We start from the raw sequence: 15,732 nt of genomic DNA, 5'->3' as shown, positions 1-15,732 counted from the left end.
GGAGGCAGTCATAAAGAGAGCCTCAAGTGTTCCCTACATAGGACACTGAATCTGAAGAGGGAGGAATTGGTGCTGTCAAAATGCAGCATGTATTTCCTGGAAAACAGCCACTGGATTCAGTGATAATGTCACTTGAAGAGGTGTAACAGGGCTGGTAACCTGGCAACCAGATACAGTGGGGGATGAGACAGGAACGGGAAATTAAGAAGTGGAGTCAGTGACTACAATACGTAGCCTGCTTGCTCAGGGACTGTATGTAATGACAGCTTAAGTGGCTGTGTCCTCCCACCTTACACAGTTCTAACCCTGTGGCAGGAAAGGCCTGACACTTTGACATTTGTACTTGGTAAAGATTAGATAAATGAGTTTAATCACGTGGAGGTGACAAGCCTTTAAGGTTTTGCTTAGTGATTCTTCCTCAACTTTAACTTTTCCTTTAACTTTTTTCTTTCTTGTCTGTTTAACGTTGGAAGTGGTTTAGGCACCGAGTTTCCTGTAGACGCCTTCATGCCCCATTTTGAAAAATTGGCTTCAAACCACTTCCTGCTTTGCTCATTAAAAAAATAATAGCTGATATTTACATAGCAATCAGGACTCCATCAAGAAATGCTGTGTGCATTAAAAAACAAAACAAAGCAAGAAGTGCTGTGTGCGTTAAATAACAAAACAAAACAAGGAATGCTGTGTGCATTACCTCTGTCATGTTATTGTCCTAGTAGTAGAATAACAAAGCTGTGATCTTGTTCATCTCCCAAAAATGTAATGCTGCTGTACAAAGTTGTAACAGATGGGAAGCTGGGTTTCCAGAGTCAAAGACTAGACTTTGTGTCCCGTGGCACTTGTGAAATTTTATTGAGTGACTAGTTATTTCACTGGCCCTCACACACTCGAAATGACTGCCCAAGAAGGCACATTGGAGACGTAAATCCAGTCAAAAGACTGATTGAAAAGTTTCTGGGGCCGCTTCAGTGACATTGAATGGCACACTCGAGAACGCTGACGTTGTTAAACTCACCTGGCTTACAGGCTCTTGTATCACTCTGAGATGCATCATGCTTGCTTCCACAAACATGTACTTTAATTATTCAGTACTCCTCTTTTCTTGCCTTGTCTGCCTACTGATGGCTGAGTAGTTGGCCATAAGAAAGCTATTCTTTTGCAAACAGCAAAGACACTGGGAGTCTATGGTATGTTTGAGACAGCCACGCTTAAGGAGGTTCAAGAGCTTGCAATTTAGTGGTGATAACATTTCATCTTTGCAAAGTTATTAAAGATTTCATACAAATGTTGAATGTGAAGAGTGCAGGCATCTCACTTCATTGGGATGTAGACACAGAAGTAGGATATTTACAGAAATGATCCCATTGGTAATTCCATGTTTAGTTTCTTGAGGAATTGCCATTTTCCAAAATTGACGTACATAATTTTTTCCCTCAATTCTTTTAAAGGCAAGGTCTTGCTATATAGCCCCAACTAGACTCAAACTCATGATAATCCTCCTGTTTCAGTCTTTGTTTTCTGTTTCTTTCTTATTTTTTAAGTGTAACTTTGGCTGTTCTGAAATTATGTAGCCCAGGCTGACCCCAAACTCAAAAGAGATCCACGTGTCTCTCTGGAATGAAAGGAATTGAATACCACTATGTCCAGCTTTACTAGCCATTTTTTGTTGTTTGCTTGGGTGTTTTGTTGTTTTAGTTTTAGTTGTTTTCAGACAGAATCTTGCTGTATAGCCCTGGACTTGCGTGTGTGTTGGGGTATGTGTTTCCAGACAAGGTTTGTCTGTGTAACAGAGTTTTAGCTGTCCTGGAACTTGCTCTGTAGACCACACTGGCTTCAAACTCAGAGATCTGCCTGGCTCTGCCTCCTGAGTGCTTGGATTAAAGGTGTAGCTGAGCCCTGAACTACACTATGGACTACTCAGCCTAGTCACTCATCTTTTTGATAATATTCCAAGAGGTGTGAGTAGGCACCTCATTGTGGCTCTAATTTATATTTCTCTGATGGTCAATGGTGTTGAGTACCTCTGCACAAACCTCTTTTCCACAGTACCCGTTCTTTGGGAAAAGGCCTGTTCAGCTCTTTTTTTCCCATAGTTGATCAGGTTATTATTATTACTTGCTATGGAGCTGAGTTCTTTATATTCCCATACTTACTTTAACATGATGTATAGTAGCTAGGGTACAGTGTTCATCAGTGGATGGAACAAACTATGTAGCACACATGTGAGTGTGTGCGTTCCCTCCCCCGCACTCTGCAGGCTCATAAGGAAGGGGATGCTGTGACCTGTAACACGGTTGTACCTGGAGCACACCATGCTATGTGGACTGAGGTAAGTGCAGTTGGAGAACTGTGTCATGGCACTCGTGGGAAATTTTAAAGAGCTGATCTCATGGAATCTGTAGAAAAGTGGTAACCAGAGGCTGGTGGGGGCAGAGGAAGGTTGGGGAAAGGAAAGTTGGTCAAAGGGAACCACGTTACAGTTAGAAAAGTTTTATTGACTATGGCATCACGTGTGAAGACTGCAGTTTATTTACATACCATGTATTTTGAGGTGACAAACCGATTGTTTGCAAACATTCTCATAAGAAAAAATTAAGCTGTTGAGATGATGGATATAGTAATTTGAATCTTCCTACAAGGTCTATATAGACTGAAAACATCACATTGTATCCTATACATACACACAATTATTAATGAATTAAAAATAAGATTGGGTTGTGATGGCACAGGCCTTTAATCTCAGCACTAGGAAGGGAGAGGAAGGTTGATCTCTGTGTGACTGAGTCCAGCCTGTCTACACAGCGAGTCCCAGATCAGCCAGAAACACACAGCAAGACCCATTATCAAAATAGAAATGCACTTCCCCCAAAGCAAAACAACAAAGAATGGAGAGATGACATTGTCAGGGCCATGAATGTGTGTCTCTGCCCCGCGCATGTAACCGATGTCAAACCCAGCTTAGCAAATTGTATTTGCATTGAAACTTATTTGGAATTTGGAACTGTGTGAAAAGGACACCAGGAAAACCACCTTAGAAACAGCGAATGTATCAGGTGGTGGTGACACATGCCTTTTATCCCAGCACTCAGGAGGCAGAGGTAGGGGGATCTTATACGGAGCAAGTTCCAAAGTTACACCAGTCTCAATAAAACCAAAGAGGGGTGAGAAATAGAGAGAGGGGGGGATATATGTCTGACTCTAGAAAAGATAAGCACGAACTGTAATATAGATTCAATGAAATCATTCCAGATAACCAAGGAGGTCTTTTTATCTTTATATGAGAGTACAAGTCATGCTATAGATTTACAAGCTCCACCGGGCTTCCACTGCCTGCTCCAATCCTTGTTAAGACTAGCCGTCCCCATTTCCACTTATGAAAGGGTGGTCTTCACCTTGCTCTGGCTGGGAAATGTGCCTAGTTCGCAGAGAACACATTATTTATGAATACATCTGAAGTTGAGGACACGCTGAGCTAACATCTTCCCTATACTGTTTAATAAAAACATTTATTTATCAGTTATTTAGTTATATACGTATAATAAGGCCTAGCTGACTCTACTGCCCAGGCAGCTGGTTTAGAAATTGACCAATCCTCCCGCAGCAGCCTCTGGAGTGCTGGGAGTATGGGCGTAAAACGCGCCGACGCCCAGACTCTTGCAAAACCGATTTCACCTGTTCCCTTTCTAGCTAGCACAGCCACTAGGAAATCCTAAGGAGTTTGTGCGACCGCGAGATGAACTCCCACATCCTCTGGGCTTTAGCACGGCGGACACGTAATCCAGGCTCGATTTCCTCGTAGTGAGAAGGGGCTGGGTCGGCGTGAGGTCGGGGGCGGGGCGGGCAGGCCTGCGGCAGCCGGGAGCAGTGGCTCCGGGGAAGGCCCCGACGCCCGGAAGGACCGCGACTCGGCGCGGGCAGAGGTCGCCCGCCAGGTGTCCAGTCGGCGGGTGCACGACCGGGACGCTCCGATAGGCAGCCGCCCGAGGCTCGCCCAGGCAGAGGCGCGCGCCGCCGCACGTCCGCAGGGAGGCGGGAGCGCGGTGGGCGGAGCGTGGCGGCGGGGCGGGGCCGGGCGGGGCGGGGCCGGGCGCGGGCTTCTTCTGCGGGCGCGCGGCCTGCGCCCGGGAGCCGGGGACGTCTGCGCGGGCCGAGGGCGGTGGTGGTGGCGGCGGGAGGCGATGGGCCGCGGCTGGGGCTTGTTCGTCGGCCTCTTGGGTGTCGTGTGGCTGCTGTGCCCTGCGCACGGCGAGGAGCGGCAGCCGGAGACGGCCGCGCAGCGCTGCTTCTGTCAGGTGAGGGCTGTGCCTCTCCCCGGGCGCGGGCGGGATCCTGTGCGCCGCCGGGACTGCGCTCCGGGTCGCCCCTGGCCCGCGGGACCCTGCGGTGGGCCGGCTTGTCACACCAGAGCCCCGGCACCCGGGCACCTCGTGCATCCCCAGCCTTCCTGCTCCCGGCCGACTCTGGCGGGGATCAGCCGCCCTCCGGATCTCGCTGTCGTTGTCAAGAGGTTGAGCGACCTTGCGAGGCTCTTTGGATGCCCTGGTCCAAAACTGGCCGGTGTCTTTGCGGCCGTTGTTGTCCGTCGACTCCTCAGCCCTGTGTGTATGGTGTACTTTATTATTCTTCCTGAAGCTTGTTCTCGCTCGCATCCTGACACTCCCTTAGCGGGTTGAATCCTAGGCAGGCCCCGGTTTTATTTTGATTATGAGCTGTGATTATTTTTTTTTTTTAGGAGATGTTGGTTCTGTGAGCATTTATTTTGGTAGTGTAGCCTGTTAATTTTGTATAAGGCCATTTGCGTTAGACGCACTGAAATAAGTCTAATTTTCATTTTTCAGTCTCCAGAAAATGCCAGCAGATAGCTTGGAAACGTCCAGAAGAACCTGGAATCTGTCGATGTGCTAGTCTCTAAGTGCGTTCTTGTAAAGTCTGGAAAAATTCTCGAGTATTTAGGGGTCCCCCCCCCGCCTTTCTTCTGTTTAAAACTATATGAGATTATTCTGTTATTGAGTTACTTGATGTGTGAATTGTATTGCGATACAGGTGTTCACAAGCACGCTTTGCTCTGGCCTGCTCTCTCCTCCCCTTTACAATGTTTAAAATCTTGGCTTACTTAATTTGTGTCTGTGTATTGTACGTGTGGGTGTACACATAGCGAGGGGTGCTTGCAGTGAGGACAGCTTGCAGGAATCTTTCCCCATCCACCACGTGTGACCCAGGGTTCAATCTCAGGCCCTCGGGCTTGACAGCTGACATATCTCATTGGCTCTTGTTACTCTTTAAAGCCATCTTTTGGCGGACTTCGAATTCTGAAATTTATTTTTAAAAAATGGAGGGATAAATAGTCAAATCATTCGTGGGTCTTACTACTTATGACCAGAAATAACGTGTTGCTGAATATGATACTATAATGCTATTATCAACATTTGATGTTTGGAGGAAGAGGCTCTTTTTAACCGCTTTCAATTTTGGATTTTATTGTTTTGAGGAATTTGGGAGCAGAGGTGAGTTGTTGGGGGAAGTTCCCTTGATCACAGTTGTCAGGTATACAAAGTTAAACATTTTTTATTTATATGTATATAAGTGTATGCTGTGTGTGTGGTGGCAATTGTTAACTCACGGTATGGGTGCTGGGAATTGAACTCAGTCCTGGAAGAGCAACCACTGCTCTTAACTGCTGAGTCATCTCTCCAGCCAGGTATACAAAGTTTCAATATCTAAACCTTTAAAAGACAGGAACAAGGAACTTGTTTTAACTGTCTGTGCTGAGAAAGATAGGGGGTGTTACACTCAGGTGTTCTGGATGTTTGGATAATGGTGTAAAAATACTATTTGGTTCTTCAACTTTGTTCCACACTCAGTGTTTTTAGAGATCTCCTTAAAATTGAGGAGGAACTTTAAAATTTTTTTACATTTCTTCTTGGATAGTAATTAAGCTTTTTTTGGTTGTTGTTACATTTTCTTCAGATTTATCTTTTATTCATTTATTTGTTTATTTTGAGCCAGGGTCTCTTGACAGACATAGCCCTGACTGTCCTGGAAAACAATATGTAGACCAGGATAGCATCCAACTCCCAGAGATCTGACTGCCTCTGCCTCCCAACTGCTGGGAGGGATTAAAGGTGAGGGTCGTGATGCCTGGCCCTTATTTAGTTTTAGGGTTTATTTATTTTTATTTAATGAGTACGTGTGTTTGCCTGCCTGTGTGCACACCACACGCCTGCGTAAGTGGGAAGAGGATGTTGGGTTCCATGGAACTAGCGCATGAGCCGCCCTGAGGGTTCTGGGAATAGAACTCAGGTTCTATGGAAGAGCAGTGCTTGTTCTAACCACTGAGCCATCTCAGCCCCCAATAACCTCAGGCTTAAATGCTCTCTGATACCCCCCAAAAAAATCTGTTAAGTCACTTTCTTTAAAGGGATACTTTCTGGTTTTCCTCTTCGGAGTCAACTGAATAATTGTAAATTAGCCTGGTTCAGTGGGGCTTTCATGTCTGAACTCAGCCTGTGGCAGCCTGGGCTTCCCCCAAAATTTAGCCTTGCTAATGGCCGAAATAGCTACATTGGTCTTAGTTTTTTTCCTTTTCCTCCTTCCTGCTGTCGGCCTCTCTTACCACTTCTGCCTCTGGTTACCACACCACCGCCCTGCCTTGCACTGTGGTGTGAATATGTGGTTTGTAGTTGGGGTTCAGCTCGCAGACTCTCTGAGTCAGAGCAGTATGTAGCTCTTTTTTTTTTTTGATATTATTGTTATTATTTTTTTTAAAGGTTTATTTATTTGTTATGCATACAGTGTTCTGCCTGCATCCCTGCAGGCCAGAAGACACCAGATCTCATTACAGATGGTTGTGAGCCACCATGTGGGTGCTGGGAATTGAACTCAGGACCTTTGGAAGAGCAGGCAGTGCTCTTAACCTCTGAGCCATCTCTCCAGCCCCCAGTATGTAGCTCTTTGACCTTAGAAAGTCACTGCAGTAAAATGGACAGAGTTCTGCAATCAATAAGTGTAACTGTGATAAGTATTCCACAGGACACTCATCAGTGAAGTGTTGAGACATCAACCTGAATGATTGGTTTTCTATTGCGGTGAAGAGACACCATGACCATGACAGCTCTTATAAAGGAAAACATTTAATTGGGTGGCTTACAGTTTCGGAGGGAGGTTTAGTCTGTTGTCATCATGGTGAGGCTTGGCAGCCTGCAGGCAGACTTGGTGCTGGAGAAGGAGCTGAGAGTCCTGCATCTTGAGCTACAGACAACAGGAAGTGAACTTGGACACTGAATGTGGCTTGGTCATATGCAAGATTCTCAAAGCCCACCTCCACAGTGACACACGTACTCCAACAAAGCCACACCTCCCAATAGTGCCACTCCCTAGGAACTTTTGGGAGCCAGTTCATTCAAACTACTGCAGCATAAGATGAAAAATAGCATTTGGTTTAGCCATTGTTTGCTAGGATTGGGCTTTTTGATGGGTTGATGACTCTGATGTGACTTTGGGCTTGGTTAGTGACTACATATATCTGTTGGTTTCAAGTCCTTTTAAAATGATTTTCACTGTATGTTGTAAATTCTTTCTTTTTTTCTTCTTTCACAAATAGGGTTTCACTGTGTAGTCCTGGTAGTACTGGAACTCATTCCGTAGACCAGGCTGGCCTCAAACTCACAGAGATCTGTCTGCTTTTGCCTCCAGTGCTTGGATTAAAGGCCACCATCACCCAGTATGTTGTAAATTCTTAAAAAATTTTTTTGCTTTATTTTATTTTATGTATTTGAGTGTTTTGCTTGCAGGTATGTATGTGTACCACGTGAGTGCCAGGACCACTGGAGGTCAAAGAGGGTGTTGGAGCTGGAGTTAGTTGATTGTGATCCATGTGGATGCTGGGAATTGAACACAGGTCTTCCCTCTGCAAGAGCAGCTGCTGAGGCATTTCTCCAACCCTTGTAAATTCTTTTCAAAATAGTGTTTTATTGTTTGCTGTTCATTACTCAAAATGATTGTTTGGAACTTGTAAATCTTAATACAACCGCTGTCCTTTTTATTATCCCATTAGAATAGTAATTAGTAATATTAGTTATGTAGTAAGTTGGCTCTTATCCCCATTTGAGCAAATAATCCTGTAAGCAAGAAGCACCCCTTCTTTGAACCAAAATATTATTGGTTATCACAGATAACTTAGATGAAAGGAAGTCCTTACAGTTTGTTACTTTTAGTTTTTTCTTTTTTCTTTTTTTTTTTTTTTTTTTTTTTTTTGGTTTTTCAAGACAGGGTTTCTCTGTGGCTTTGAAACCTGTTCTGGAACTCTCTCTGTAGACCAGGCTGGCCTCGAACTCACAGAGATCTGTCTGCCTCTGCCTCCCGAGTGCTGGGATTAAAGGCGTCCGCCACCAACGCCCGGCTCTACTTTTAGTTTTTGACAGTTATGTTAAGTAAGTGAATGTAGCAAAACATTAGGCACAATTTCTCGAATATATTTTAAAGATAAAATCTCAAGAAATAAAGACAGTTATGGAGGAAGTATGAACATATTTTGCATTTAACTAAAAATTAGTGTACGTTCCTTTCCACAAAAGCTGTTTTACTATTAAATCTGCTTATCATCAGATAAAAAGAGCTTTAATTGGTAGAGCGACTTGCTGTGCCATGGAGAGGTGATTTGTTGAGTGGACAGAAACCCAGTATTAAATCCTTGTCAGAGGGATCTTTGAAATAGGCTATTCTAGAGAGGTGGCAATTGACTCTAATTGCCTGCTGCACCCCTGGCTTTATGAATAAAGAATATGGAAGAAGTACTTGTATGATGGTTGCTGTCCTTTGAGTGTCTTCACAATGTGATGTGTTTTTATTTACTTTTTTTTTTTTTTTTGGTTTTATGAGACAGGGTTTCTCTGTATTGTTTTGGAGGCTATCGGTCCAGCCTGGCCTCGAACTCACAGAGATCTGCCTGCCTCTGCCTCCCGAGTGCTGGCATTAAAGGCGTGTGCCACCACCGCCCGGCTCTATTTACTTTTTTTTTTAATTAAAAAAGATTTACTTATTTTATGTGTGAGTGTTTTGCCTATAGTAAATCTGTGATATGCCTGTGGAGGTCAGATGAGGGCATTGGATCCTCTGGACTGGAGGTACAGTTGTGAGCCACCATATTTGTGATTAAACATACATATCATATTGCATTTGGCTAAATCAGCTGTGGTCAATGGAGAAAGGAACTGAGCGCTCCACGCCCTGCCCCGTGCTAGTTTTCCATGAGCTGGTCCCTTACTCCAGTGGGACGATACAATAGTCCAGTATCAGACACCTTGAAAATTAGGTCTGTATCTTCCTCCTCATTAAGGAAATGTGGGCTGCTTTGGAGAGGAGTAGAGCACTTGAGGAGAGCTGGGTTAATAGCGATATTTAACATGTTTATTTTCTTTATTATTCTGATACCAAATCTGTAATATTTATCATTTTTTCAAGCATTTATTTTCTTAATTGTATACACACACACACACACACACACACACACACACACACACACACACGGTCCATCTGCAGGTACACTTTTATGCCAGAAGAGGGCATCGGATTCCCACTATAGATGGTTGTGAGCTGCTGGGAATTGAACTCAGGACCTCTGGAAGAGTAGCCAGTGCTGAGCCATCTCTCCAGCCCTGCACTTATTTTCTTTAGCCAAATCTATGAGATGGTAATTAATGTTTTATGGAAAACACAGTGACAGTGTGAACTTTAAACCTGAATAGGACTAACTGCAGAGCTTGGTGGTTGTGGAGGGGCTGCCCTTTAGAAACTTGCCATGGGTACCTTGAGAGGCTTTGTAACTCTCACAAACTGGGTCTTTTTTTAAATATTTATTTATTTATTATGTATACAGTGTTCTGTCTGCATATCAGAAGAGGACACCAGATCTCATTACAGATAGTTGTGAGCCACCATGTGGTTGCTGGGAATTGAACTCAGGGCCCCTGGAAGAGCAGCCAGTGCTCTTAACCTCTGAGCCATCCTCCCAGCCCCCAGACTAGGTCTTTAAACTGGGTGTGGCTATGTGCTAGGCTACGTCAGTCCTTCTGTCTACCTACTTGAATCGAGTCTTTCTCTGTCCCATCAGCCAGCTCTCAAACCACAACACAGAGACTTATTAGTAATTATGAAAGCTCGGCCAACGGCTTCGGCTTGTTTTTAGCTAACTGTTACGGCTTAAGCTAACCCATTTCTATGAATCTATGTGCTGTCCTGAGGCTGTTTCCCTTATATACAGACTGTCACCTGCTTCCTCTGTGTCTCCTCACATGTCCTCCTTCCCAGTGTCCTCTGGCGTTTGGAAATCCTGCCTAGCTATTGGCAGTTCAGCTTTTTATTAAACCAATCAGAGTGACATATCTTTACTCAGTGTAATCAAATATCTCACAACACCTGCTGTTCCTCAGTGTGGGCCTTTTAATCGTCGATTTAGTTTGGCTCCTACCAAAGCTGGCTATCACTTGAAGTCTAGGGCAATACACTTCAGGTTTAGTAGGTGTTAACCACTTTGGGAGGGGGAGAAGGATGCTGGTTTTGAAGCTTGGATTCCCGTGGCAGGCTGGGCTTGTTTGCAGTGGGGAATAGTGTCGTGGCTACCTGACCAGCAGAACTGTGGCCTGAAGCACAGCATCAGGCCGGGCTTGTTGCGCCTCGCACCTGTCTGGCGTCCTAGGATTTTCTTTTGTTTCTAAGAGTCTGTGGGTTCTGTTGGTGCCATTCCTGCCACAGCCCTTCCTTGTGACGGATATGGTAACATTCCTGTTCTCTGATTTCTAGAACTAGGCTGGCATCACACCTGTCAGACTTCTTCCAAGAATGGAGCTCTGCCTCACCTCTTGGCCGGCGTGCCCCATGGATTTCCAAGTGTCTCTCTGTCCTCACGGAGCCTGAGCTCTCTGCTTCTATTGAAACCCTGACATTTTTATTTTGCGTCCTTAGCCACTCTGCTGCCTGTGGTTGTCGTGGAGAATATGGCCCATTCCACATGCAGGGTAAAGGGCAGAAGGCTTAAAAGTCTCCCATGTGTGCGCCTCCTGTCCCTGTGTGGTCTCCTGGCCGGGTGCCATCCCTGCTCTGGGATCTTCCGTTGCTTCCTGGTGCAGAGTGTCCTCTGCACTTTAGAATGACGTGTGGGTAGGCAGAAGGTGGGGCCCAGAAGGCTGTCCTCACTGCCTGTGTGCCTTGCCTCGTGAGTGCGCTCCGGTGCTTGGGCCACCAAGTGCACGCACGCACGCACGCACGCACGCACGCACGCACGCACGCACGCAGTGAGCTGTGGCTCAGGAACTACAGGGGCAGCCCTCATTCACTTACCCACCCCATGAGTGGTCGCTGAGATACATTGTGTCATTTCCGGAGGCACAGTGCTGCAGGCTGGATCACTAAGTGAAAAAAACATCATTTTGCCCCAAGATTTTATACGCTACTTGTCGGGATGGATAATACAGTCAGGAAAGTGAGGTATTCTCACACTGCAGTACTATGTGGAATGCTCTGGAAGCGCCCAGGAGAGACAGTTGACCCCACGGTGGTAGAAGACTGAGAGCATCCCCAAGGTGACAGTGCTTAGCCCTGTCCTGCAGGGTTATTTTCACCTTGGCAATGAGCTCCTGGGATGTTTGGCTTCAGGCTCAGGCTTTTGTGTCTCCTTTTGTAACTTGCTGTCTCTGGTTGCTGCTCTTCTTTTAATCTTTGTGCTATTTCTGTGTCATTCTTTTTAACAATTCGAATCAAAGGCGAGAAATAGTAGGTGGGTTCTATCCTTATAAATTCAAAAGGCGTGAAAATAGATATGATAGAATATGTGGATTAGATTTCTAGAAAATGAGTGAGACTAGAAAAATCAGTAAAAAGTGTTAGTTTTGGGACATTGCTGTTGTGAAAAGTTTCTGTTACTGAATTTCAGTGTTCTTAAATTAAGATAATATAGGATCTTACATACTATAAGAGTAAAATATTAATTCAGTATTTTAATGAGTTTTATAACTTGCTTTCTTATTTTAATGTATGTGTGTTATATGTATATGAAAAACCAAATATATATATTTGATTATACAGAGACAGCATTTCTCTATTTAACAGCCCTAGCTATTCTAGAACTTTTGTAGAGCAGGCTGGCCTTGAACTCACAGAGATCTGCCTGTTCTGGAACTAAAGGGGTGCACCACCATGCCTCACTCTTAAAATATATTTTAATTGTGTGTGTGATGGGGTGTGTGCAAGGGAGTGCCAAGTGTAGGAGGTCAGGAGAAGGCACCGGACCCTGTTGTTTGTTTTTGTTGTTTGTTTTTTCGAGATAGGATTTCTCTGTGTAACAGTCCTGACTGTCCTGGAACTTGCTCTGTCTCAAAGTAGTCTCGAACTCACAAAGATCCACCTCCCAAGTGCTGAGATTAAAGGCCACCACTACCCTGACATGACTGTTCTTTTTTAAAAACTACTCACTGAGATCAATTTGTGCTGCTATATGTATGGATGTGGGGCTGCCCCCGGAGCATGGTCATTCTACCAGCGACCATATCCCTGAAGAAAACTCTTCCATAGTAGCTGTTAGTAGCTCCTCAGTGAGGGGCTGGTGCTCTCCCTTATTTTCAATGTAGTTTACAGTGCAGACATACCAAACCAAAGTATTTCAGGGTTTTCTTTTCTGAATTGTGATGTGTTTTCTTTTTCTATTGTTTGGAATAATTATGCACTTCTTTCTTTCTTTCTTTCTTTCTTTCTTTCTTTCTTTCTTTCTTTCTTTCTTTCTTTCCTTCCTTCCTTCCTTCCTTCCTTCCTTCCTTCCTTCCTTCTTTCTTTCTTTCTTTTTTTTTAATGAGACACGGTTTCTCTGTGTTGCTTTGGAGCCTATCCTGGAGCTCTCTTTGTAAACCAGGCTGATGTACTTGTTTCTTAATGTTACATTGTTTTTATCAGGTGTTTGCTTAACTCCCAAATAAATGCCCGAACTGTTAAGTTTCACAGCTAGTAACATTGGCTGATTATAACTTCCCATTACATACTGATGTAGAAAGTTAATAGTTTGATCTAGGAGGAAGGGTCAAGACATCAGGGCTAAGCATTTGTGGTCAGTTTTTACCCCAGTGTTGCTATGAGAAGTGAGTTCTGAGCATCATTCCAAACCTAGAAAACCTGCCATGGCCCAATAGTTGGGGTTCCAGTTCCCTCTACATCCAAGCTCAGCTGACCCTGAAGAAGTGCCACTGGGTTGCTCTAGAGATACAAGAAGAACAAACAGCATCACTGTATTGGCATTCTCTGTCTGAGGAACCAAAGGGGGTGGGATGGATGGTAAGAACCATGTGATATCTGGGACATTTAAATTTAATACATCATTTTCTTTGTAACAGGTTAGTGGTTACCTGGATGATTGTACCTGTGATGTTGAGACCATCGATAAATTTAATAACTACAGACTTTTCCCAAGACTACAAAAACTTCTTGAAAGTGACTACTTTAGATATTACAAGGTATTTTCAATTTTTTTATGATTTATCTATTATGTATACAGTGTTTTGCCTGTATGTATGTCTGCAAGCCTGAAGAGGGCACCAGATCTCATTATAGATAGTTCTGAGCCACCATGTGGTTGCTGGGAATTGAACTCAGGACCTCTGAAAGAGCAGCCAGTGCTCTTAACCTCTGAGTCATCTCTCCAGCCTGGGGAAGTTTCAATTTTTATGTAAGTATGCTATAATGGATGGTTATATTTTCATAGATGACTACACTGTTATTGAAATTGGTACTTATTTAAATGTGTACAAAGTTGAAAAAATTAAAGAAAATTCAGTGAGCTGATGTGGTAGCGCACTCCTAAAATTCCAGCATTCAGGAGGCAAAAGCAGACAGATCTCTGTGAGTTTGAGACCAGCCTGGTTCCAGGACAGTCAGACAGCACAGAGAAACCCTGTCTAGAAAAACAAAACAAAAAATATAGTGTTTGCGTGTTTTCGTATACAGGTGTGCATGCCCTGGTATGCTTGTGGAGGTAAGATGCCAGCTTCAAGAATTGCCTCTCGCCATTCACCTTTATGGTGGTTGGCTCACAAGTGAGCTGTTTGGTTGAGAAACCACCGTGTGTGTGTGTGTGTGTGTGTGTGTGTGTGTGTGTGTGTGTGTGTGTGTGTGTGTGAGCACCTGTGCCTGAGGAGACCTGAGGACAGCTACGGGTGTTGTTGTTTCTCAAGCACAGTCCACTTTTTTTTTCCAGACTTGGTTTTTCACTGGCCTGAGCTCTGTCTGACAGGCTACACTGGTTGCTTTCTGTAACCCTGTCTCTGAATCCCCAGCTCTGGGATTGCAAGCATGGGTCACCATAACTTCTGGGAAGTAAATTCATGTCCTTGTAAACTCATACCAGTGGAATTCTTCACAGCCCTGATACTTTTTTTTTTTTTTTTGGTTTTTACGAGACAGGGTTTCTCTGTGTTGTTTTGGAGGCTATCGGTCCAGCCTGACCTCACAGAGAATTCACAGAGATCCGCCTGCCTCTGCCTCCTGAGTGCTGGGATTAAAGGCATGCACCACCACCGTCCGGCCACAGCCCTGATACTTTTAACTTCAATAATTACTAGAGCTAGAAATGAACCGGCTAAATTGAAGTTAAAATAGAAATTGCTATATTGTTCTTAACATATTGGTTTGTCAGCTGTCAGGTGGGCTCCAATTAAGACAAATAATTTTTTTTTTGGAGAGGAGGCATTTTTGGACTTACTGAACACTTATAGTATCTGATCATGAGAACACTACAGAAAAAGCTTCTAAAACCTGACCCACAGTTCCTTCCTGTTTTCTGCCTGTTATTCTGGCCTAAGTGGGGGATGGGCAGTGTGAGTTTGAGCCCCAACTCCCAAGTGCCATTCGCACAAGGCCTGTTTGGGGTCTGTGCCTCTCTAACCAGGCTTACTGGTTTATACCAGTCACACATTTATACAGTGAGTGAAACTTGACCAGTAACGAGAGAGACCGTGTAGTCTCTGATAAACCATCGCCACAACCTGGGATCCTGATTCCAGCAGTCAGTTGCATTCTCAGGGCTTTACCGTTTCATGACTTTCAATTCTCTTACAGGTAAACTTGAAGAAGCCATGTCCTTTCTGGAATGACATCAACCAGTGTGGAAGAAGAGACTGTGCTGTCAAACCCTGCCATTCTGTAAGAACTGTCCCGGGTGTTTCCATTCTTTACCCATTTTCAGAGGGCCACTACTAATCAAATTATGATTTGATCCTGTTTAAATATAGCATCCATTTACATGTCATAAACCTAAACTTATGTTATCTACTTGTGTGTGTGCTGATGCATGGAGTGGCATGGAGGTTAGAGGCTGACTTCAAGGGGCTTCCCCTGTCACTTTCCACTTCTGAGATGCAGCTTCTCATCGAACTGTGGCTCACTGCCCCTCCAGCTCTGGGACTGCAGAGGTGGCCTGCAGCCTGGATTCATTCTTCGTTCTCTCTTTCTTTCTTATGTATACAGTATTCTGCCTTCATGTCTGCCTGCTGGCAAGAAGAAGGCACCAGGTCTCATTACAGATGGCTGTGAGCCACCATGTGGTTGTTGGGAATTGAACTCAGGACCTTTGGAAGGGCAGTCAGTGCTCTTAACCTCTGCGCCATCTCCCCAGCCCCGCAGCCTGGATTCTTACTCAGATGCTGAGGATCTAGACTCAGGTTCTCATGTTTGTGTGTGAGGCATTTTACTGAGGAT

At 44.5% G+C, this 15,732-nt stretch overlaps 1 protein-coding gene across 1 annotated transcript in view; it reads left to right on the top strand.

The window, feature by feature from the left end:
- The first annotated feature begins 4,120 nt into the window (after nucleotides 1–4,120).
- Nucleotides 4,121–15,732, top strand: part of Ero1a (endoplasmic reticulum oxidoreductase 1 alpha) — a 35,797-nt gene continuing 24,185 nt past the window's right edge. The window contains exons 1-3 of the mRNA XM_005085791.4: nucleotides 4,121–4,292; nucleotides 13,374–13,493; nucleotides 15,094–15,177. Of these exons, the coding sequence (XP_005085848.1) occupies nucleotides 4,179–4,292; nucleotides 13,374–13,493; nucleotides 15,094–15,177 (318 nt within the window). The 5' untranslated portion in view covers nucleotides 4,121–4,178. The remainder of the gene's footprint in view (nucleotides 4,293–13,373; nucleotides 13,494–15,093; nucleotides 15,178–15,732) is intronic.

Source organism: Mesocricetus auratus, unplaced genomic scaffold (assembly GCF_017639785.1).
Source record: "Mesocricetus auratus isolate SY011 unplaced genomic scaffold, BCM_Maur_2.0 Super-Scaffold_100048, whole genome shotgun sequence".
Lineage (NCBI taxonomy): Eukaryota > Metazoa > Chordata > Mammalia > Rodentia > Cricetidae > Mesocricetus > Mesocricetus auratus.
The sequence above is the reverse complement of the archived record's forward strand: the minus strand, read 5'-3'. Positions and strand labels throughout refer to the sequence as shown.